Source organism: Pipistrellus hanaki (genome assembly GCF_964339955.1).
Source record: "Pipistrellus hanaki genome assembly, chromosome: 3".
NCBI classification, from domain to species: domain Eukaryota; kingdom Metazoa; phylum Chordata; class Mammalia; order Chiroptera; family Vespertilionidae; genus Pipistrellus; species Pipistrellus hanaki.
The window spans coordinates 85292504-85317970 of record NC_140505.1 but is presented as its reverse complement, the minus strand read 5'-3'; the positions used below and the strand labels follow the sequence as shown (position 1 = coordinate 85317970).

The window sequence follows — 25467 nt, the reverse complement described above, 5'->3', positions numbered from 1 at the left end:
ATTTTATGGGTGGGGGTCACCACAACATGAGGAACTGTATTAAAGGGTTGTGGCATTAAAAAGGTTGAGAACCACTTCTCTATATACTTGCTCTTGTGCCAGTACCAGGGACAAAACAGGGATGCCCACTTTTACTACTCTTATTCAACATAGTACTGCAAGTCCTAGCCATAGTGATCAGACAAGAAGTAGAAATAAAAGGCATCCAAGCTGGAAATGAGGAAGTAAAACTCATATTTGCAGATAATATGACACTGTACATAGGAAACCCTAAAAACCTCATAAAAATAGATTTAATAAAGGAATTCAGCAATGTAGCAGAATACAAAATTAACACCCAGAAATCTATGGCATTTTAATACACTAATAATGAATGCTCAGAAAACTAAACTAAATAAATAAATAAATCCCATTTACCATTGCAACAACAACAAAAATTAAGATACTTAGAAATAAACTTAACCAAGAGGTCAAAGACCTCCTTCAATATTTAAAGACATTGAAAACACAGGACATTGAAAAAAGATGGAGGAAAATATAAATAAGTGGAAAAATATACCGTGTTCATGAATTGGTAAAATCAGTATCATAAAGCCGGGACCGGTTTGGCTCAATGGATAGAGCGTCGGCTTGGGGACTAATGGGTCCCGGGTTCGATTCCGGTCAAGGGCATGTACCTTGGTTGCGGGCAGATCCCCAGTAGGGGGTGTCCAAGAGGCAGCTGATCGATGACTCTCTCTCATCGATGTTTCTAACTCTCTATCTCTCTCTCTTCCTCTCTGTACAAAATCAATAAAAATATATATTTTTTAAAAAAATCAGTATCATTAAAATGTCCATACTATCCAAAGCAATCTATAGATTTGACATGACTTTTGTCATATGTGAGATAGAGAGTTTCATAATCACACCTCATTCTCCACCAATAACACAAGGGGTGAAGTGTTTCATATTTTTGCAACTTTATATTATTTCTTCTATCTTAGAATATTCATTTGGTTCTTCTTTAAAACCTATGTCACAATCTTGCCTTTATGTTTAAATCCTTATTTTGTGCATCTTATTTCATTTAATTTAAACTTCAGTTTCTTATGTGAAACGCATACTTTAACAAAAAAAGTCTAACTTCCACAGAAATATTGTGTATTATCTATTATCTACCATTACATTCAACGAAACAAAGTTAGTTAACTCATTCCTTCCTCAGTATCACTACCATAAGGAAGAGGAGTCTTCATTATCAATTATATATTATGAAGGAATTACAACCTATATAAATCCACCTATCAAAATATATTCACAAGTAAACAGATCACTCATTTAAAAATTAATCTCCAAATATTTCCCCCTTCACCCTCTACTAAGATGCATTTCCTAGTTAGACCTTGTTTTTGTCACTCTCTCACTCATCATTCAGGATACAATGCAAATGAATAACAAAGTCAAATTGTGAATCCCATGGCAAAGTTTAGGATTCCAAAAAATCATTAAAGTGATGTTAGAGAAGAAAAGTCAAATCATATGAAAGGAAACGGACAGAGTTAATGAGAAAAGATGATAAATTTGACATGTCATAAAAAGTAAATCAAAGTAGAATCATCAGAATGAAAATTTAAAAGGAGTGTTCCTAACCACTGAGGTTTTAAATGTTTGTTTTGTTATTGTTTTTTTTTTGCAAAAATAATTATTCTTGTGACTATATTATAAAAGTTAAAGGACAGAAGAATACAATTTTTATGCAGAAAAACACTAAAAAAACAAAAGCACCTGATACTTTCATAGTTTTGGTTTTAACAGATTATTAGTTCAATATTTTAAAATAAAGATGGTACCACAAAATATATTCCCCCAAAATAAAATTTGATACAAACTTTTACTCACTATTAAAGTCTTAATCTTAAGTATTAAATAGTCTGCATTTTAAGTAAATTCACTTTTAGTGATGTTTTCCAGTACAAATTATTTTCATGAATGTAGTACCTAGTATCTTGTAAACAGTTCAATTACTTTGTGTATTGCATTGTGTTATTACCATTTATTTTTATTTTCTGTTTTCCTAAGAGGTTATGTTCTTGAGGGTGGCAGCCATGACTTATCTCATTTTTGTATTTACAGAATCTAGAACAATGTACAGCACACAGCAGTACATACATATTTTTCATTAATTGCATTCAAATTCTAAAATAGCTAAATTATTAAAAATGTTAAGCTCCACATTATTGAATTTCTCTTCCTTTCTATTCAAATATCTTTAACAATGGACTCTGAGGCAAAATACGCCTTTAAAGAGTTCACCGCAAGTAAGAGAAATAAATCACAAGTACGTAAATAACTAACGCACAGGCACGTATGTATCAGAGGACTACAGATAAAAACACCAGGGAATCAGAAGGAGACCAGCTATGAAAATGAGGAAGAGTTTTGAGAAGATTGTGTCTTAGTCTTGATTTTTAGGAGTTGATAGTGGATTTATAGAAATGGAGGATGAAAAGAAAATTAGAGGCAGCATATGACAAACATATAAAAGAAAAAATATGCTAACTTTCACTGAAATAGGGTAGGTAAAAGGTAACGTGTGCTAAACAAGATTTTTAAGTGTATATTTGGGTCCAAATATTAAAATGTGTTTTTTTTTCTTTTTTATGAGTATAAGGCCCTAAATATTTTTTTAATAGGGAATAACATGATCAGAATCATGACAGGAAATTTAATCAATAATAAAGTCTCACAATACTACCTGAGAGCTAATGATGACAATAAAAGTAAGAATGATTAAGAAGTACATATATTAAGAATGATTAATAGATACAATAGATATGATAGGACAGAATTATCTGTACTTTGCTATGAGGTACAAGGACAAGCAGTCAAATATAAATCATGCTTGTGGATTTGAGAAATGCCATTCAGATTTACTTAAGGCCTACCAAAGCTCTACATGTCATAAATGAATAGATTTAGGAAAACATGAATTTAGTCTGACATTCACAGAACATGAAAGTTTGAAAAATATGTTTAGCAATGGAAGTGGGACCAGAAACTTAAAAAAAAAAAAAAGTTAATGCTGGTAGTACAGGAATCATTTACATAGAAAATGAGATGTCTAAAGAAGAATATCCTATATAATAAAAGGTTAAAATGCAAATCAACCGAATGTCAGAATGACCGGTCGCTATGATGTGCACTGACCACCAGGGGACAGATGCTCAATGCAGGAGCTACCCCCTGGTGGTCAGTGCATTCCCACAGGGGGAGTGCCGCTCAGCCAGAAGTTGGGCTCATAACTGGCAAGTGTAGAGGTGGTGGCGGGATCCTCTCCCCTCTCCGCAGCAGCGCTAAGGATGTCCCACTGATGGCTTAGGCCCCCTAAACCATCAGTCCGACATTCTCAGAGGGCTCCCAACTGTATGAGGGCACAGGCCAGGCTGAGGGACGCCCCACCCCCAAGTGCACAAATTCAAGTACCAGGCCTCTACTACAGTATAAGTGGAAAAGTTAGTCATGGACAGATCCTCATAGAACACTTACATTTAAAGGAAAAGAGAATGGCCAGAAAATGTAGTCAGAAAAATACAACAAAAAAAAAAATCAGGAGATGGAAGTCAAAGAGAGTTTCAAGAATAAAGACACAATAACTTGTGTCAAAACATGCAGAAAGGAGATGTACAATGAGGACCAATATTATTGGATTTGGAACTTCAATAGAGCATTTTTGGAAAACAATGAAGCCAAATGATTAATGAGGAGTAAGAGGATAACAGTGTAAGATAGACAAACATATAGATTACTCTTTCTTGAGGATTAGAGGTTTAAAAAGAAGAGATGTAGCTTAAAGAATTAGGGAAAAGTTTGGTTTAGAAGAAAATACGGTAACCAACCATATGTTAATAATTAAATTGAACCATTAACATGTTCTAGTCTACAAAATTCCAGAGCAATCTTACAACTTTCATCTTAATATATAACAAATACTATGCTAGAAAAGAAAGTCTCTAGAAGTTAATAAGCATGAATAATTCTAATACATAATGGACATTTAACAAATGGTTTACACTCAGTAAGTTTCAAAGTCCTTCTGTCTACTTATTTCCCTATTTTCTTGGTTTTTAAAAATTTTTCTACTTCAATACCGATAGCAACATTACCCTAAGAAATATTAGACCATGCCGAAACCGGTTTGGCTAAGTGGATAGAACGTAGGACTGTGGACTGAAAGGTCCCAGGTTCGATTCTGATCAAGGGTATGTACCTTGGCTGCAGGCACATCCCCAAAGGGGGTGTGCAGGAGGCAGCTGATCGATGTTTCTCTCATCGATGTTTCTAACTCTCTATCCCTCTCTCTTCTTCTCTGTAAAAAATCAATAAAATATATTTAAAAAAAAAAGAAAAAAGAAATAACAGACCAACAACCTGATAAATCAACAAAATACAAGTATTGTGAGTTTTAAAAAAAGTTATATAGGTTGTTTTCTCTTAGGAAATTTTACATATACCGTATTTTTCGGACCATAAGACGCACCGGACCATAAGACGCACCAGTTTTTAGAGAAGGGAAATGAAGAAAAAAAGATTCTGAAACAAATAGTGTCCTAAAATATTTTATGTGCATTAAAACCCAACATCACAGTCAGAAACACATGTAATCAACCCTGTAAAGTAAACAGCAGCATTTAGAACCATTTTAGAGCCGGGCAAGCACACAGAGACCACACAGAGCCGGGCAAGCAAAAAAACTTGTTTTTTACAGTATATGTGTAGGCTATATTTGGACCATAAGACGCAGGGACTTTCTCCCCCCCACTTCTGGGGGGAAAAAAGTGCATCTTATGGTCCGAAAAATACGGTACTTTTTAAACAATTTTCACTTTCTTGCAAAACAAGATGATCTCCAAAATTAGGAGAAAACTAAATCAGAAAATTATGGGCTCACCAAAATCTTATTTCTCAAATGGTTTAGTCTAGGGGTGTCGAACTCAATCAGAGAAGGGGCCAAAATCTAAAATCCAGCCTAAATCGCGGGCCGAATGGTTTACTGAACAGTCATAAACTGACAATGTCATAAACTGACAGCGGAGTGCAGTGATGACAGCGCGGTGCGGGCCACATTGCAAGGCCTGGCGGGCTGGATTTGGCCCGCGGGCCTTGTGTTTGACACATGTGGTTTAGTCTAATCTGAACACCAACACCAAAAGTAAAACAAAATATGTAGGATCTGGAATAACTTTTAAAGACTGAAGTACCAGAAATTGACAACATCATTATAATTAAAAAAAAAAAAAAAAAAAAAAGATTGTTTATAAATTGCAATTTAAAAATAAGTAGTTAAAGAAGGGGAAGTGGAAAAAAATTACAATAATCCTTGAAGTAATTGCCAAAAAAGAACATATATAACCAAATTAGGAATAAAAAACTCATACTGGAATATCATCTTTACTATTATGGAAGTCCATTTTCTTTAATTTTCTCAAATGATTCTAAAAATTTCTAAAGTGCCCTGGCTAGTGTGGCTCATTTGGTTGAGTGTCTTACCAGGCACCAAAAGGTTGCTGGTTTCATTCCTAGTCAGGGCACATACCCAGATTTCGGGTTTGATCCCGTCAGGGTATATCCAGGCGGCAACCTATCATTGTTTCTTTCTCATATCATTGCCTGTCTCTCTTTCACTCTCTCTAAAAAATAAAAAAAAACATATTAAGAAAAAACCTCTAAAATGATGTAATTCAAATGTAATGAAGTAATGTATTATGTTATTCTAATTTTTGGAAATTTTTACTCAATGCTGCGAGGGCCAAGCTCCTTGCATGAATTTTGTGCATTTGGCCTCTAGTCTATAATAATAAAAGTATAATATGGTAATTAGACCAGATGACCTTCTGGACAAAGCTGGGGCTGTGAGGTAAGCCCAGGTCCCAGGTGCCAGAGGGAAGCTTATGCCTGCAGCCAGGGAAAGGAAGACCTACTCTTGCAAAAATCCTGTGCATTGGGCTTCTAGTGAAACAATAAATTTCTATACTTTTTTCTTCCTTTAAAAAACTAAATACATTCAAGCCTCATTATTCACACATTCTGCATTTGTGAATTTACCAACTCACTAAAATTTAATTGCAATCTTAAAATCAATACTTGCAATGCTTTCGTGGTCATTCCCAAGTTAATGCACTGAGCAGCAAAATATGAGAATTGCCTGACACATGTTCAACTGAGGTTGAACAAGGCAATGCTCCGCTTTGTTGTTTCAGCTCTCATATTACAAACAAGTGTTCTTTTGGTGGTCTATAGAGTGCCTCATTTCTCACATTTTTGTTAATGACCTTGTTGTTAAATTAGCTTCTAAGCATAGTGCTGAAATGGACTGATTCTAAGAGCAAGAAGGCTGGGATGTACATTATGGAGAAAATATGTTTGTTAAATAGGCTTCATTCAGGCATAAGTTAAAATGCTGTTGGCCATGAGTTTAATAATAAAACAACTAAATATTAAGGTCCCTTTAAATATAAATACATATAAAATAAGGTTAAGGATGATTGACTGATAAAAATGTTGTGACTTGAGATATGCAGGAACCACCCCTGTATTTCCCTTATGAGCAATGGTTCAGTATTTGTTAATTCAGTGCTTGAAGTGACTTTGCAGAACTACTGCAAATAATAAGAGTCAACTGTAGTATGTTAGCAACCCCAAATTCAAGTGCTAGTTTTAAAACTCTAAAATGTTTCTCATATAAATTTTTCAAAAAGAGACATAAATGTTCAATATTTTTATCTCTATATCATGGTGGACTTCTTAGGTCAAAGATCATATAAAGTCATGTTCTATGTAGCCTTTTTCCTTACATTGATAGCTAATGCACAGAGCTGATACTGTTCTAATGTGATGATTTCATGGTAACAGGGTTCTTGTGCCAGCTTCACAATAGCACTCCCAGCAGCAAGTCTCAGACGTGACATATCTGGTTTACTGAAAAATAAGCAAGAAAGAATGTAAATTAGATTTCTAACTATGTGCACAAAAACATACCTGCTTTGTATAGCTAATTTTACAAAATCCTCTAGCCGAAAAAAAAAAAAAAGTCATAAAACAGTTTAGTGATGCTAAAAACATACTATATTTATTTAACTTTGGATATGATGTCTAATCCTGCAAAATTCTTCTGAACATAAGTGTACTAAAGTCATGTAATTCTCTCCTACAAAACAGCTTGTAGCCAAGCCTATTTTTAAAAAAATTTTTTTAATTTAAAAAAAATATATATTTTATTGATTTTTTAGAGAGGAAGAGAGAGGGATAGAGAGTTAGAAACATTGATGAGAGAGAATCATCGATCAGCTGCCTCCTGCATACCCCCCACTGGGGATGTGCCCACAACCAAGGTACATGCCCTTGATCGGAATTGAACCCGGGACTTTTCGGTCCACAGGCCGATGTTCTATCCACTGAGCCAAACCGGTCTCGGCTAGCAAAGCCTATTATTCATATGCTTAGTTGTTAGGTCTTAAGTCTTCCATTATGGATTATTTTTAGACTAGAGGTGTGGTTTGTGCACCAGTGAGGTCCCTCAGTCTGCCCTGTGCCCTCTCCCAGTCTGGGACCCCTCAGGGGATGTTGGACAGCCTGCTTTGGCCCAATCCTGGCAGGACCAATCCAGACAGGAGGGAGCCCGATCCTGCGTGTTGAGTGTCTGTCCCCTGGTGGTCAGTGTGCATCATAGCAACCGATGGACCGGTTGTTCTGTCGCTTAGGCTTTTATATATATAGTTATGTGTTTGTTTACAAATTAGGCATAAAAATGTCCTATCATGCTTATTAGTCAACTAAAACTACTATGTTAAATATAAAAGAAGTAGAATGAAAGCAGGTGTAGTGAATAAAACATTACTATTGTCAGCTAGAATCCAACTTTTCAAGTATTACCAAGAAGCTCCTTTTATGTTTAAGAAAACTTATGCTAAATGGGAAACATCTCAAAGAATAGTAAATTCTTGACTAGTAAATACATCTAAATAACCCTTCATAATACAGTGATGTACTTGATCAGTGGTTCTCAACCTTTCTAATGCCGGGGACCCTTTAATACAGTTCCTCATGTTGTGGTGACCCCCAACCATAAAATTATTTTTGTTGCTACTTAACTATAAATTTGCTACTGTTATGAATCTTAATGTAAATATCTGTGTTTTCCGATCGTCTTAGGCTCTACAGCAGCGGTTCTCAACCTGTGGGTCATGACCCACAGGTTGAGAACCACTTACAGGATCGCCTTAGAGCCTAAGACAATCGAAAAACACAGATATTTACATTAAGATTCATAACAAGCAAATTTACAGTTAAGAAATAGCAACGAAAATAATTTTATGGTTGGGGGTCAACATGAGGAACTGTATTAAAGCGTCACAGCATTAGAAAGGTTGAGAACCACTGATATAAAAGAAGAAGCAATGTTGGGACCGGTAGGAAGGGCCAAAATCCAGAACAAGTTGGTCCCTCGCCCACATTTGGCAACTGAAAATTGGGAGAAGTAATTTTGACTGTAGAGGTTCCCACTTAGAAGTCCCAGTTCTATACCAGGCTCCCCAGCTCAGGGTTTCAGTGTGGGGTGACAATGAGAAGTCCCCACTATATCTGCTTGTGAAAATCAGTGGGGATTATGGCTGCGACAGAAAGCTACTGGAGTCCCACGCCTTCCTCTTAAAGGCCTGAATATATTCAAACTCATCTGCTCTGAGCTCTAGCACTGGGGCAGCAGCTGGTAAAGTTCTAGGAAAAACAGAAAGGAACTGAATTGTCTGGCACAAGGGGGAGGTCTAGAGGGACAACATTTTCCCAGACAAAAATGCAGGCAGAGGTCTTTGTTCCTTTGCTGAGCCCTCCTAAAAGAGCCCACAAGCAGGGTTGTATCTCAGTCTCCACCAACCTGGCTAACACTGTTTTCTAGCCCTGGTAATCCTGAGTCCCCACCTCACCCAACTTGTGGGCCTACCCAGGCCATTTTCAGTGGCTTTCCCATACAAACGGGCTGTCTTGGCTACTGCTGCAGATTTTCTTAAAATCTCTCAAACAAGCAGCAGCTGGCCTTGGCGTGCCCTCTGCCCCTTCCTAAGTGGCCTGAGGCCTGTCACTATCTGCCACTATCCTAAGTGGCCTGAGGCCTGTCACTTTGTAGCTCATGGTTTGGGACAGGGCACAGGCAGCAGATGACCTTGGCTTACAGGCCTCAGAGCCAACAAACCCAGTGGATAACTTCAGACCATGGCAAACACCACCCATCCCCTAACCACCTAAAATACATACTTTCTTGTTTTAAGCAAAACAAGAAAGTATGTATTTTAAATAATTTACATCAAATAACTTTCTTTTCATTTGTATATATTTTTACTTCTGGAATCGACTCAATAAGCTGTCTTCTACCCAGTCTGCTTTTTTTCCTTTAGACATTAATTAACAAGAACATAAAATATCAGGTACTTATTGGTATACTAACATTTTCACATTAGTTTTTCAAAATTTTAAAAAGCCTAATATGAAGATGTTTTGTTTGAAATAATTAGTGTATATAGTAGTAACTTGCACAAATAATCAATGTACAAAAGCATATTACAATAAAAATATAGACATACATACATACATAGCAATAATTATTTTTTTAAAAGAAACTGAACCAAGCAATGATTACAGCAGATTTGAAATACTATGCAATCGAAATAACTTAAAACAATAATTTATACCTAATTTTCCCCTGTTCTGTCAAGTCTCCATCACTATGCAATATTGTTGTTAGCAATCTTAAAGTAGAAGTTCCTGATTTACTGTGATTATTCTTCATTCCAAGTAGCCATCGAACCATCATTTTAATTGCCTGTATCTATTTAAAAGACAAATTGACAAGTAAAACATTGCTACATTTTAAAGAAATTCTGTATCAAGCTTAATTTAAAAAAAAAAAAGCTTTTCATTGATGCCTTTTTGTGGAGAAAAAAGGAAAAGAAAAAGGAATTATTCTTTTCTGTATCTATGAAGATAACTCTGAATGTTTAAAATTAAACATGTCTCACCTCCTAGATAATTGACAAATAAATGATTTAACAAAAGACTTGTGTGTGTGTGTGTTTGATTTTCCCCAACATACACTCTATACTTTATAACCCTCAATAAAATCATACTAACTATGCTAGGCAAAAAAGTTAAGCTCCAAATTATATTCAATCTTTTGTATCTAAGAGATGGTAGATACCACCTTACATTTGTACTGTTTTTATAATTATGAAGTATCTAGGTTATTTGCAACAACCCTTTTTGAAGGATGCATATTACTTTTTCTTTTCTTCACACATTATCTCAGCTTTTTACAGTTCTAAGGCACAGAGACTGAGTGGATCTTGTCTTCTGCAGTGGCATGGACCAAACACTCTTAAAATGTCTCTCCTGTTCCATTTGGTAATTATGAACTTAAGTGCAGGTGGCCTGCCTTCCAGTCCATTGCTGCTCAACCACACAAAACTGCTGCTTGAGACCAATGCTAAGAAAACAGATTTATACTGGAACTTGAAAAATCAAGCACCATCTACACTAATAAAAGATAAACATGCAAATTGACAGTCTCTCCACTACGCCCACAAGCCAATCAGGAGAAAGTATGCAAATTAGCCCAACAAAGATGGCGGTTAATTTGCATACACAGACTCAGAATGAAGACTGAAGACAGTGTAGAAGGAAGCCTAGCGTTGCAGAAGGGAGCAAAGCGGCGGAGAAGGGAGGGAGGCTGCAGAGAAGGGAAGGAGGCAGCAGAAATGGGTGGGAGTGAGGCAGTGGAGAAAGCAGCAAAGCCCCCTTCTCTGCTTCGCTCAGGCCACAGGAAGCCCTCTTCTTGCAGGAACAGGTCAAAGGAAGCCCTATTCTTACAGAAATATTCCTGCAACGGGCCTCTAGTTCAATAATAAAGGAAGGGATGCTCTAAAGGTCTATCAGAATCTGAAGCTGGAATAATGTGATAAAGTACTTAATAATATGAAACATAAATCTTCTGAGAAGATTTTTCATCATCTTCACATCTTGAGCAGTGCATTGAGGTGAAGTTTACAAAAAAATCAAAATAAAAAGTTTTATCAAATCCTTTGGGAAAGATAAACAGTCTTCAAATCCAAATAACCATTTTTACTGAAGAGCAGAAGGTACATAAGAAAACCAGCATTGTCTTTTGCCATTTGATGGTTGATATCTAAAAAGCAGCAATATGGAGGTAGTTTACAAACTCTTTTTTTTCTCTCAAATTAGATTACATGCAACTGCCCTCAAGGACTTGGGTTTCTCATGACTGCCTTATACTCTCACAATTTATGGGTTAATGTCATACTATAAATATAAAAACTAGAATGGTTTTAATAGCCAACGTGGTAACAGGAATAGGAATGTTAACACCTATATTAAAAATATATTTTAAATAAAGAAATCTATATATATTACTCACTTTGACCATTGTTTCAGGAGAAACTTCTTCATCTGGAACCCAAAGCTTAGTTGTCTTTTTTCCTGGAAGCTAAACAAAAATTAAAGACTTTACAATGTGAACATGAATTCTCATGTTTAATTAATAGTGAATGAATGAAACCTTTATCTTCTGGTGTTACAGTTATTATATGTGGGGCGAAAAAACACACCTTTCTAACCCTATTACTCAAAAAGGCTGAAAGGCATAATTCACTAGCACCCACATTCAGCACTTATACATCCTCATCAGTTGGGTCTCTCTGGGTGGAGGTGGATTGACTTTAACATCCTACATACACTCTCATAAAAACCTGTTTGAGACTGAGTCAATTATTTAAGGCAGCTTGGCAAGGTCTAGGATAAAATCAACGAAACCATAAAGTATAGTTCTTAAATAAGAAGAAAGATATACACAAAGAACCTTGAGCAGGGGAAAAATTGAAAAGGTTTGCAGTTGAAGATAACAGAAAAAAAGCATTAATATTTTCATAGCCAAAATGGCCACACACACACAGTTACAAAGAGCTAAAAAAAATAAGAGGCCCAAAAGGAGACCAAATTATAGAAAAATTTTGAAAAACACAGAATATATAGTAAAAAAATCAACAGGGCTAAGTTAGTCTCCCTACAAGCACAGGAAAGAAACACCCCCTTTCCTACCCAACTCCCCCGCCCAGGCAGCACAATCACAGAATAATCTTGAAATGATAAACTACAGCTAGTGAAAGATGTGAATTTACAGTGGCAGCCAGGAAATCAAGTTAAGGTGACAGAAATGCTGAACCCAACGTTGGAAACCTGCAGATCCCATTTTTACTCCCAGCTGGAGTGTTATTTCCAGAGGCAGCCTAGGAAACAGAAATCAAACCCTTTGACAACAGGTTCCAGGAGGTAAGCTCTGCAAACAACATCCACTTTAAAGGTTAGGGTGTTTAACAAAAGTTCTACTCTTTATTGGGCTCATAGTTGTAATTTCTTTCTTCCTTTCAGCTTGATAACAGTGATTAAAGTATTTATTCACCTCTCAGACTTTCATCTTCAACGTCAGCTATCATGTGTATAAGCTATTACATGTGTAAGCAAAACCATCAGAGCACCAACCTCAAATCTCTTTGTTTCTCATCTCTTTAGAAACTTTGCCCTGCCAAATCTCATTGCTTTGGTATATTGGCATATCTCTGTTGCCTTCAAACTGATTTTTAAAAATAGTTTCCCATTCTTTTTATTTGTTCCAGTGGGAATATAGGCTAATACTACTTGTATGTGGCTATTGAGCGCTTGAGATATGTGAATATATTTGTAATTATATTTAGTTTATTTAAAATTTAAATGGCTATATGTGAATAGTGGCTAGCATAGAGAATGGGGCAACGGTAGGTCTATAGTTGTTTGCATGGAAAATACTATCTAATAAAAAAGGAATAAGCTAATTGATCCTCATGCCATCACAAAGATGGCAGTGCCGACAGCCCATAAGGAGGGAATATGCTAATTGACTGCCCTGCCCTCATAGATGGTGGCACTCCACAGCCAATGAGGGGAGAATATGCTAATTGATTGTCACACCCATTCTGTGTGCCTGCCTCCGGAGTCCCCCAGTCCTCTCAGTCCCCAGCCATCCAGGGTCAGCCCAAAGTGCAGTAATCAGGGCCGGCCGAGGCTTATGCTGCTGGCAGTGGCAGCAGCAGAGGTGTGAGGGGACATCGCCTTCTCCTGATAGCTGGGTTGCCTCTCACCCCTGAGGGCTCCTGGACTGTGAGAAGGGGCAGGCTGGGCTGAGTGAACCCCCTCCAGTGGATGAATTTTTATGCACCAGGCCTCTTATAATTTAATAATTATTAATTAATAGATAATATAAACTGTGTTTCAAATACTCAAAACTGTAAACTGTAAATATACTTTTGTCCCATCCTAAATTTCTGTTTCTTTCCTGAACATAATACCCATGATAAAGTTTAATTTATACATCAGGCACTGAAAGATATCAACAACTAATAAAAAAAAACAACTGTAACAATATACTGTGACAGAAGTTATGTGAATTTGGTTACTTTCTCAATCTCCCAAAATATCTTATTTTTCTGTATGTTCCATGTGGAGATGCTGGACAAAAGAATGATTCACATTCTGGGCAGGTCAGAAGACAGCAAGATATTTCATCAGGCTACTCAGAATGATGCAAGATTTAAAACTTATGAATTGTTTACTTCTAGAATTTTCCATTTAATATTTTTAGAATGCAAATGAGTGTGGGTAACTGAAATGGCAAAAAAAAATGCAATTGCAGATGAGGGGGGACAACTGTACTCACAAAAGGAAGAGAGATAAAATCATTTCTTTCCTAATATTTCTTCTCAGACCTCTCTTAATTAATTCACTATTGTATATAGGGAAAGGAACAACTATTGTCATGACAACCATACTGTGAACAAGTTTGTCACTCTTCACATTTTAAAAAAGAGATGTCATAAAAAATTAAACCCCTGTAAAGTTGAAAATAGATAGTATAATAACGCAGTAAATGGAAATGTTATGTCATTTCACTTCTCTCTTTGCTATGTAAAATTTTAGAAGATAACATGAAGCACACGAGTCTAAAAGATATGACTTACCCGATCATTCATGAGAAGATCTTTCACAATGAAAGTAGCTACCAAAGACTTCAAAGGAGCAGCAAATTGATCAGGTGCAAGGAGAGCAATATGACCAATAGTAACCAATGGGGTTATAAGATGTTCCAGATTGCTTGGATCTAGGCTCTTATGCAGAGGCTGAGAAAATGAGGAAAGGAAAATATATCCAACTCTGTAAATCCTATATAGTAAAAGCCTAATATGCTAAGTGTCAGATCGTCTGTTCAACCACTCGCTATGATGTGCACTGACCACCAGGAGGCAGATGCTTCGACCAGTAGGTTAGCTTGCTGCTGGGATCTGTCAGATTGACACTGAGCGAGACTGGCTAGACATGCCCTGGAGCCCTCCTGCAGTTCCTCTCAGACTGGCCAACCTCCCACATCCCTTCCCAGCCCCAATCGTGCACCAGTGGGATCCCTTGGCCTGGCCTGTGCCCTCTAGCAAACCGGGACCCCTCAGGAGATGTCAGTGAACTGGTTTCAGCCCGATCCAATAAGCCTGGCCTATCAAATCAGGCTGAAATTCATGCACCAGGCCTCTAGTATGAAAATAAACTGCTCACACATTTCATCTTCAAATTAAAAATATTACAAAATTTCAATACATATACATGGTATAGGTAGTAGCTCAAGCTTATATTTAAACTTCCATGTGTTACTTATGTCTAGAAAGCATCATGTTTAAATATCTTTGGTTTTGCTCATGTCATATTTAGAGGTAGGTAAAGAAACATTTCAGCACAAAGAATCATATATTTTATGACCACATCTATGAATATGTTAAGAGACAGCTGGGTTCACCAATATCCTCTTTATTTCTACTTTTTGACTATAGGTGCAGCCTCCTTGGCAGTTAGATTAGGATATGTGAATAAGTCTGGTTAACAGAATGGGAGTAAAAGTGAGATATGTCAAGCCTACACTGAGGCAGGTATGATCAATGTGTCTTCTCCACATTCTCTCTCCTTACTCATTGGCTGGCTGAATAGCAAGGATTCAGTGGGATTTAAAGGGAAGCCATTAATCAAAGAGTTAGTGTGCCTAAGCCACTGGCCATAATACAATCCAAACACCCTACTAGTCTTTCTCAGGAGCAATAAAAAGCTTTTATTATGTATAGTTACATGCATTTCTTGAGGATTTTCATAGCATTAAATATTGAATTTCATAACTAATAAAATTATTTTACTATTCTGACAAGAAACCCAACCAATATTCATTTTTCAGTAAAAAAGAATGAGGCTCCTCATATAAATATACAGAATGATATGTAAAGTGTATTGCTAAATTTTAAAAATCGAATATTCATTAGAGTGAGTATAGTATGCCATCACTGGTATAAGAGTAGGTGACAAGCCGAAACCGGTTTGGCTCAGTGGTAGAGCGTTGGTCTGTGGACTGAAAGGTCCCGGGTTCGATTCCGGTCAAAGGCATGTACGTTGGCTGTGGGCACATCCCCGGTAGGGATTGTGCAGGAGGCGGCTGGTCAATGTTCCTCTCTCATCGACGTTTCTGGCTCTCTATCTCTCTCCCTTCCTCTCTGTAAAAAATCAATAAAATATATTAAAAAAAAAAAAGAAAAAAAAGAATAGGTGACAAAATATGTATGTCTGTATTTATATTATTTGTATATGAATAAAACCTCTCCAAAAAAGTACATTATAAACTGATAACATCAGTTGCCCCTGAGAAAGGGAACTAGGTGGCTGGAGATACAGGAGTGGGATCCAGCACAAACCTTTTTGCTATTTGGATATTTGTTTTGTATCTTTCGAATATGAAAAAAGTGAATATACTTTTTTTTTTTTTTTAAATATATTTTATTGATTTTGTACAGAGAGGAAGGGAGAGAGACAGAGAGCCAGAAACATCGATGAGAGTCATCGATCAGCTGCCTCTTGCACACCCCCCACCGGGGATATGCCTGCAACCAAGGTATATGCCCTTGACTGGAATCGAACCCGGGACCCTTCAGTCCCCAAGCCGACACCCCATCCATTGAGCCAAACCGATCCCAGCTGAATATACTTTTTATAACAGATTTTTGTTGTTGATGTTAATCATAATCTGTTAGAAATTTTCATAAGATTTTTGTTGTTGTTAATCATAATCTGAGGATATTTTTTTCCATTGATTTTTGAGGCGAATGAGAGAGAGAGAGAAAAAATAATGTGAGAAACACAATGGTTGCCTCCTGCAAATGCTCTTACCAGGGCCTGGGAGGGGGAGGAGCCTGCAAACAAGGTACGTGCCCTTGACTGGAATTGAACCTGGGAACCTTTGGTCCTCAGGCCAATGCTCTATCCACTGAGCCAAACTGGCTATGGCCATAACAGATTTTAATGAAGAAATGATGCTCTATCCTTCCATACTGAACACCAAGAAATCTAAGTTTGAAAAAACAATAGAACTGTTCTTTTCCAACATATTAGGGCAATATAAAGCTTCATTAATCAAATGTATATTTAGCTGTGGTCCCCTTTGCTCAGTGGTTAGAGTGTCGGCCCTAGGCCCAAAAGGTCACAGGTTCAATTTCCAGTCAAGAGCAAATACCTAGGTTACAAGTTCCAGTTGGGGTATATGATGTATGTCTTGCTTTCCCCCTTTTCCCTCCCTCCCACTCTCTCTAAAAATCAATGGAAAAAATATCTTTGGGTGAGGATTTTTAAAAATAGTATATTTACATGAATGTACTTTTTGCTATTCTTGATGACTTCCCTCAATACTTTACTCATTGCACATAAGTTTCAGCTTGCTGTTTATATTTTAGACAAAAATCTGATAGTGCAAATTAGTTTCAATTAGTTTATTATAGTAGTGTGAAAATTTTCCACAATAAAATGATAAAATCATTTCTGAAAAAGCAAAATTAATGGCCAGAGCATAGATTAATAGTAACCTTATAAAGATCACATATTTCTATGAAACTTTTTTTCAGAAAGCTAGCCAACCTTGTATGTGATAGGAGGATTATATTATTAATAAAGGTTTCCTAATACTAAATGTATATTTATACATTGTATAAATACAATGTATAAGGTATAAATATTATAATGAATAAATATAAGTGTCAAAAATATTATACAATTGTTTGATATCTAAATTTTAGTTGGCACAAAGAATTCATTAATAGCTATTATACTGATGCAATTCTAAAAATACAGCAGCGCCAAGGCCGGTTTGGCTCAGTGGTAGAGCGTTGGTCTGCGGACTGAAAGGTCCCAGGTTCGATTCTGGTCAAGGGCATGTACCTTGGTTGCGGGCACATCCCCGGTAGGGGGTGTGCAAGAGGCAGCTGGTCAATGTTTCTCTCTCATTGACATTTCTAGCTCTCTATCTCTCTCTCTTTCTCTCTGCTAAAAATCAATAAAATATATTTAAAAAAAAAATAATAAAATAAAAAAATAAAAATAAAAATACAGCAGGTCCTCGAATAATGTCATTTTTCTTGAGATGCCATAGGAACTTCATTTTTGTTTATATCAATCAGGCAAAAGTAAAACTGTTCTTGTTATATACCATTTCACTTCACTTAGCAGAACCTATCAATAAAGTTGAAGACTTACTGTATACTATAAAATGATGTAACTCCAAATGAGAACATTCTAAATTCTGCAAAATCATTAGTATCTGTTTTTTAACTATAACGTATGAAACAAAAATTCTTTTTCTCTTTACCTCAAATATCTGTGCAAACTGGGTCTCTTTACTAGAAAATATTGCATGGATACAATGAATAGCATATTTGGCTTGACGAGGAGGTCCCTTTTTAGATTTGTGATGTAAAACAGGAAGCAAAGCTCTAGAAGAAAAAAAAAGAAAGAAAAATAATAAATCAGAAAAATCAGCATGACTTCCACTAGGCACTGTGATGTTTATATTTTTAAAGTAACATTTTGTAAGGACAAAAAAGTCACAATATCTACTCAGACTCACTTTCAATCATCTATACTTTTGCTTTATTAATACCTATATTAAAAATATAACCCAAATATAAATATTTTCCTTTATATTTAACAATTACAAATACAAATAAGAATAATGACTCATTTCTTCTGTTTAATGTGAGTCCCAATATTCTTTTCTCTTTTATCCTCACTGCTCTCACTCCAGCTAACCTGCCACCTTACACATAAGAACAATGTAAAGTGACCTAATTGTTGGACTTAATTGTTCCTTCTTTCTGAAGTTTCTCTTTCTCTTCAGTTCATCTTTCAATTGGTCCCAGAACAACCTATGTAAAGGGAAATTTTATTATTTAACTAATACAAATTGAGTGCCTACTATGTGCCAAGCAGTATTAAAAGTCCAAAATCCTTGCCTTCATGGTACCAGCATATTGGGAACAACACAAATGATAACATATAATTAGCAAAATATGTGTCATGTCCAATTGTGATAACTGCTGTAGAAGAAAATAAAGAAAAAGAGGATAGACATATGGAAGAGTGTTAACATTTCAAATAGGGTGATTACAGAAGACCTTTCTGATAAAGTTAATTAAGCAGAGTTCTGAGGGAGTTAGGGAAGAAGTCATGTAGCTACCGGAAAAACATTCATATATCATATCATTATAGTACACAAAAACTTAATATAGACCCTGAATAAATCAGAACTTCTTAGCTCAACCATTTTTCAAATAATCACAGTGAGATAAACTTTTGAATCCTCTTCCTTGCCTAATGCCAACCCAATTCTCCAGTACTAAGAAATCAGAGATAGAATAATTCATCACAATCATAATAAAAGTCTCAGAAAAGATATCAACAGCAAAGTATGTTTAAAAAGACATATAATAAATTGAGGAGAAATTTTGCATTTTATATTAAAGGGATTAATATCCTTAACATGTAAAGTCCTTCCACAAATAGAGAATGAAAAGACCAACAATATCATGGAAAAATGGGTTGGATATAAAGAGTAGAAAGCTCTTCAAAAAAAGCTAGACAAGCTGCCCAATGATATGTGACAGGATGTTTACCTTCACTTATTTTTAAAAAATACAAATTAAACTATTCTGAGAAGACTTTAGATTATGAAAATATATCTGAGACTGAATTTACTCTATCTTAAAAAGTAGAAAACAAGATAAAATATGTTAAAGGTTTCAGACACTGGGCAGGAGGCAGCACTGTACTATAAGCCCTAAAAGATGTGAAACTAGAAGAACCCTAAATCTGTACCCACATATTGCATAGAGGTAGTTTCCAGACTGTAGTGCAAACAGAAGTAACCAGAATAGAGCTTAGTGGTCACATGGCCTTGAGGAGAATAGAGACAGAAGGTTCAGGGAGGCCATGGGAGCTATACTTTCCATGGCAGAATACCACAGAGCAGGGAGTTACAAAGAGAGAAAGGAAGCTTGAGTTCTGAGCATCCCCAGAGGGATAGCACCAAGTCTCTGGCTAAATAATGAGCAATGCCATGCATGAGTACCAGGAAAAGAACGTTGAAAACAAGTAGGCAAAACAAACAAAAAAACCTCTTACACATACAGGGCTGGTAATAATTCATGTTTCCACCAGCCATAGTAGAACAACCTTGTCATTTATACCTAGGAGAAAATTAATCAATGGAAACAGGTCCAGAAATGGCATAGGTGACGGAATTAGCTAAGACATCAACAACCCAACTATTTTAAATATGCTCCATATACTCAGGAAGGTAAGAAGAAAATATAAACATAGTGAACACAGAAGTGAAATACATAAAAAGACCCAAATGTAATATACGGAGTGAGCAAATGCAGGTTTACAGTTGTTTGTATGGAAAAATGTATAATACAAAGATTGAGACCTAAGATGGCAGCGATAGGATAGCAGTGAGGAAGAGAGCGTGGATGCGTGGGGCGTGTATGTATGTGTGAATGAGGGACAGTTATTCCGCAGGACTGTTGGGGACTGGCGGACAGGATCCCCTAGCCGGGCAGCCTGTCCTACAGCTGAAATCTCTCCCAGGGAACCCAGCCTCATCTCCACCCGGGGAGACCTTGGACACCACCTGGGACCCTACAGCCACACCAGCCAGAGACCAGCTGCTTCAGCTGCAAACCCACGAACACTAAGACTCCAGCCTTCCCAGCTGTAGGGGGAAGGCTGGGGGGGAGACAAAAATGGCAGCCAAAAAGGCAGAGCCTTTTCATGGAGCAGACAGAAGAAACAGCTGAACTGAAAAACATACACCCGGAATTGGTGAATGAAACACAGCTGATAAGACAATCCATGGACAGAAAGGTCAGAGGTTGCCTGGAGCATTGGGGATCTGGGCTGGAGGGAGAAATGCGAGCAGTCAGGACTAGAGTGTCAGTGGGAAATGGCACTGCAGCAACTCCAAGTCCCTTGAGGACACGTGGAGCACTCCAGTGCTGCTGGCAGTGGGACTCTAGTTCTAAGCTCATAGCCGTGGGAGGCTGTGCCCAGAAAGGCAGCCTGATGTTCTGCAGTGGCCACACAGGGCCAGAGGTGAGAAGATGTACAGCAGCTCAGTTGCTCTGTCTTTATCTTTTCCTTGCTAAACCCAATGCATAGGATTTTTCAATTACACTCACTCAACTAGGCTGCAGAATAGGGGAAGGTGGTTTTATAGCAGATGGAAAGCAAAATAGAGGTGGCGATCAGGAAGCCAGCTCAGGGACAGTCTGATCCCCTAACCCTGACCAGACATTTTTCTCCTAAAGACCAGGGCCCTCCTAGCAATGCAGCCACACTCAACCTTGAGCTCGACAGGGACACAAAGATTCGAAATAAACCCTGTGAGCCCATGGGGACTGGGATGAGGGGCAATTTGGTTCCAGAAACGAATACAGAAACAACGCCACCTAGAGGCCATGTCAGAAATAGACCCTTGTGTAAATATTGAAAGAAGACAAAAAAACAAAGCTGGCAGATTGATCCTGCCTGTCTAAAACCAAGGCTGTGGCATCTGACACAGAGAAGCAGAGGATCACTGGGAACTACACACAGTGCTGATTACCTAACAGGAAACTGAGATGTGACAGACAGAACAGTAGTGAAGGGTCTTAAGCCAGCCCACATGGGTCATTAAAACTCAGCTGAAGTGAACAAAATTCACTTCACTTAAAAAAAAAAAAAAAATATATATATATATATATATATATATATACACACATACACACACACACACATATATATATATATATATATATATATATATATATTTTTTTACAGAGAGGAAGAGAGAGGGATAGAGAGCTAGAAACATCAATGAGAATCATCGATCAGCTGCCTCTTGCACCCCCCCACCACTGGGGATGTGCCCACAACCAAGGTCCATGCCCTTGACCGGAATCGGACCCGGGACCCTTCAGTCTGCAGGCTGATGCTCTATCCACTGAGCCATACCGGTTTTGGCCAACTTCACTTTTTTAAAAATAGATTTTTATTGATTTCAGAGACGATAGAGATATTGTCTCTGAAGATAGAGATAGAAACATCAATGATGAGAGAGAATCACTGATTGGTTTCCTCCTGCATTCACTCTTCTAGAGATTTAGCCCATAACCCAAGAATGTGTCCTTGAAAAGAATCAAACCTGGGACCCTTTAGTCTGCAGGCCAATGCTCTATCCACTGACCCAAATGGGCTACTGGCACTACACTTTTCTTTTTATCTTTTACTTAAGAAACCAAACTTTTTCCTTTTATTTTACTTTTTAAAATTACTTTTATTATTATTATTACTAGAGGCCCAGTGCACAAAATTCGTGCACGGGGGTCGGGGGGGGGGGGGGGGGATAGAGGATGGTGGTACCCCTCAGCTCAGCCTGCACCCTCTCCAATCTGGGACCCCTCGAGGGATGTCTGATTGCCCATTTAGGCCCATTCAGTTGGACATCCCTCTCACATTCCAGGACTGCTGGCTCCCAACTGCTTGCCTGCCTGCCTTCCTGATTCCCCCTAACCACTTCTGCCTGCCAGCCTGATCACCCCCTAGCCACTCCTAAGCCAGCCTGATTGATGTCTAACTGTTCCCCTGTCAGCCTGTTTGCCACCAACTTCCCTCCTCTGCCAGCCTGGTCACGCCTAACTGCTCTCCCCTACAGGGTTGATCACCCCCAACTGCCCTCCCTTGCAGGCCTGGTGCCTCCCAACTGCCCTCCCCTTATGGCCATCCTGTGGTGGCCATCTTGTGTCCACATGGGAGCAGGATCTTTGACCACATGGGGGCAGCAAGCTTGTGTGTTGGAGTGATGGTCAATCTGCATATTACTCTTTTATTAGATAGGATAGAGGCATTGTGCATGGGTGGGGGCCAGCTGGTTTGCCCTGAAAGTGTCCAGATCAGGGTGGAGGTTCCCCCGAGGCATAGGGCGGCCTGGGTGAAGGGCCTGTATTAGTTTGCAGACCGGCCACGACCCCCGGCAACCCAAGTGGAGGCCCTGGTATCTGGATATATTTACTTTCTACAATTGGAAACTTTGTAGCCTGGAGCAGAGCCAAGCCTCCTGCTAGCTCTGTGGCTGCAGCCATTTCTATTTGAATTTGTTTACCTTCTATAATTGAAACTTTGTAGCCTTGAGTGGAGGCTTAGGCAGGATAGGGCAGGCAGAAAGCTTGGCTTCCTCCATTGCCGGGGAAACCCAAGCCTCTCTCCTGCTCTCTGTAGCTGTAGCCATCTTGGTTGGGTTTATTTGCATACTCACTCTGATTGGCTTGTGGAGGGGAGTGATGATTAATTTGCATATTACTCTTTTATTATATAGGATATTACTCTTTTATTAGATAGGATAATAATCAACATAAACTGATATACAAAAAATAAATCTAGAGATAAGGTAGTACTGAGCAGACTGTCCAACCTCGGAGAGAATGCAGGGGAGGGGGGAGAATTAGAGATCAGTCAAAGAATTTGTATGCATGCATATTACCATAACCAATGGACACAGCCAATGGGGCAGTGGGGCTTGCCCTCATTGGTGGGAGTGATGGGGATAGGGTGTCAATCAGAAATAAAGGAGCCATATTTAATACTCTAAGCAATAAAAAAAAGAGAAAAATACAAAAATAAACAGTATTTTTACAGAATCACAACTGTAAGCCTACTTTTGCCCACCCCCGTATATTATAGAAGAAAAAGATCAGGGAACTTGAGAACAAGGCAATAGAAACTATATAAAACTAACCAAGAGAGGGGGGAAAAAATAAGAAATTAATAACATAACTGTCCTGTAAAACAGTATAAGCAGTCAAAAACACATGTAATCAGTCTCAGAAAACAGGAAGTGAAGAGAGGAAAACAATATTTGAAGAAATTTCCAAAAATTTCCCAGAGAATTTGTCATGTAATTAAGAAATAAAATTAAAATTTTGAAAGAGTACCTACTTAAAAAGTAAAATGAAAAAAACAAGTGTGTACCCATTTGGTTGCATAACTGCATTAAGAAGAATCATTCCAAGTAACTTAAAAACAAAGGATCTGACTATGTATCCCTAATGTGATGTAGCCTAGGACAAAAGAGAATTAACTAAACAAATAAACAAACAACTGTATTTAGGAATAACATCAGTGGTGCTGCTATTCTGAGACTGTTATGTATTTATTATGGGATAATTCAAATGAATTATTATGTAATTATCATAGTTACCCTCAGCATAGTGAATCAAATGAAAAATTGAAGAGGTTCAATAAAAACCTTGAAGACCTAAATTTGAACTGGAATAATTAATATAAACACTCGAGGCACTTTATCTTCCAAAAAACTAGCTGTGCCCACTTAATAATCCTAGAAAAATGACCCACACATTAATTAGTTATTATTACCTTACAGGACTCATTCTATTAATACTATTCCCATATTCCAGGTCTCAAGCAGGAGATACACAAGATGGGCCTGGAATGTCTTGTCAAAAAAGATTGCAAAGAAATTACAAAGATTAGTGGACTGTTCAAAAGGATTCAGGGTTCAACCTAAATAGGCTCTCAGATATAGACGGGATAATATGAGTATCAATAAAAAGTAACCAATGCAAATGACTGAAACATAAATACATGTAAATTCATGGGTTTATAATGATATTTTCAAAAGACAACAATTAGTTGGTCACATTTGGAGTATGCTAGTCAAGTGCCTCTTTGTTTTGAACATCCTATCTAATAAAAGAGTAATAGGCAAACTGACCATCACTCCAACACAAGATGGCTGTGCCCATGTGGACACAAGATGGCCAGCAGGGGAGGGCAGCTAGGGGGGAACCAGGACTTCAGGGGAGGGCAGTTAGGGATGACCAGGCCTGCAGGGGAGGGAAGTTGGACGGGGCCAGGCCTTCAGGGGAAGGCAGTTTCAGGGGGCATCAAACCAGTAGGGGAGAGCAATTAGAGGCAATGAGACTGGCAGGATAGGACAGTTAGGGGTGACCAGGTTGGCAGGGGAGGGAAGTAGGGGGGCACCAGGCCTGCAGGGGAGGCCAGTTGGGAGAGGGGGGGGAGGACCAGGCTGGTATGGGAAGGCAGTTAGGGGTGACCAGGCTGTCAGGGGAGGGAAGTTAGGGACAATAGGGATAGTATGGGAGCATTTAGGCATCAATCATGCTGGCAGGGTTGTGGTTAGGGGATGATCAGGCTGGCAGGCAGAAGTGATTGGGGCAATCAGAAAGGCAGGCAGGCGAGCAGTTGGGAGTCAGCAGTCAAACTGCCTGGTAGGATCAGTTTGGGCAGTCAAACATTCCTTGAGGGGTCCCAGACTGGAGAGGTTGCAGGCTGGGCTGAGGGACACACACCTCTATGCACGAATTTTGTGCACTGGACCTCTAGTTGTTTAATAACATAAAAGAATCAAGCACATACTACCGTGTTTCCCCAAAAATAAGACATTCTCCGAAAATAAGACCTAGCACATGGAAAGATAAGACATCCCCTGAAAATAAGACCTAGCACAACTTTGGGAGAAAAAATTAATATAAGACACTGTCTTATTTTCGGGGAAACAGGGTAGTATTCTGCCTTTTCTAAATAAATATAACACTGGGGAACCAAAGAACACATGTAAGTTCTCCTTATAAAAGTATTCAGCTAATAAGTGATAAAGGAATGGCTGAATTACCACTGATTACTAAGGATCATCTAACATCATAAAAAGATCATCTAACATCATAAAAAAGAGCAATATTATGTGTCTCCTGGCAAAAGATCATACTAATAACTATAAAGCAGTTCTGCAACAAAGAAAGTGGAAGTGGATTCCAATTAGGCAACCAGATTCAACTATCATTTTACAGAAAATATATAGAACCCTTAAAGTATGCTCAAGACATACAATTTGCAAAATCAGTCTGTGTGAAATAACATAGTTTTTTTCTCAAACATAAGGACAGAAAGAGAACTGGAGGAGAAACC

General features: G+C 37.9%; 1 protein-coding gene across 5 annotated transcripts in view; it reads right to left on the bottom strand.

Moving 5' to 3' along the window:
• PDS5B (PDS5 cohesin associated factor B) overlaps positions 1-25467 on the bottom strand; it is a 212298-nt gene that overhangs the window by 39312 nt on the left and 147519 nt on the right. For all 5 annotated transcript variants that reach the window (XM_084879314.1, XM_084879315.1, XM_084879312.1 and 2 more), the window contains 5 exons: positions 17795-17918; positions 14094-14252; positions 11462-11530; positions 9723-9859; positions 6834-6957 (listed from right to left, as the gene is read on the bottom strand). In XM_084879314.1, coding sequence (XP_084735440.1) covers positions 6834-6957; positions 9723-9859; positions 11462-11530; positions 14094-14252; positions 17795-17918 — 613 coding nt within the window. The remainder of the gene's footprint in view (positions 1-6833; positions 6958-9722; positions 9860-11461; positions 11531-14093; positions 14253-17794; positions 17919-25467) is intronic.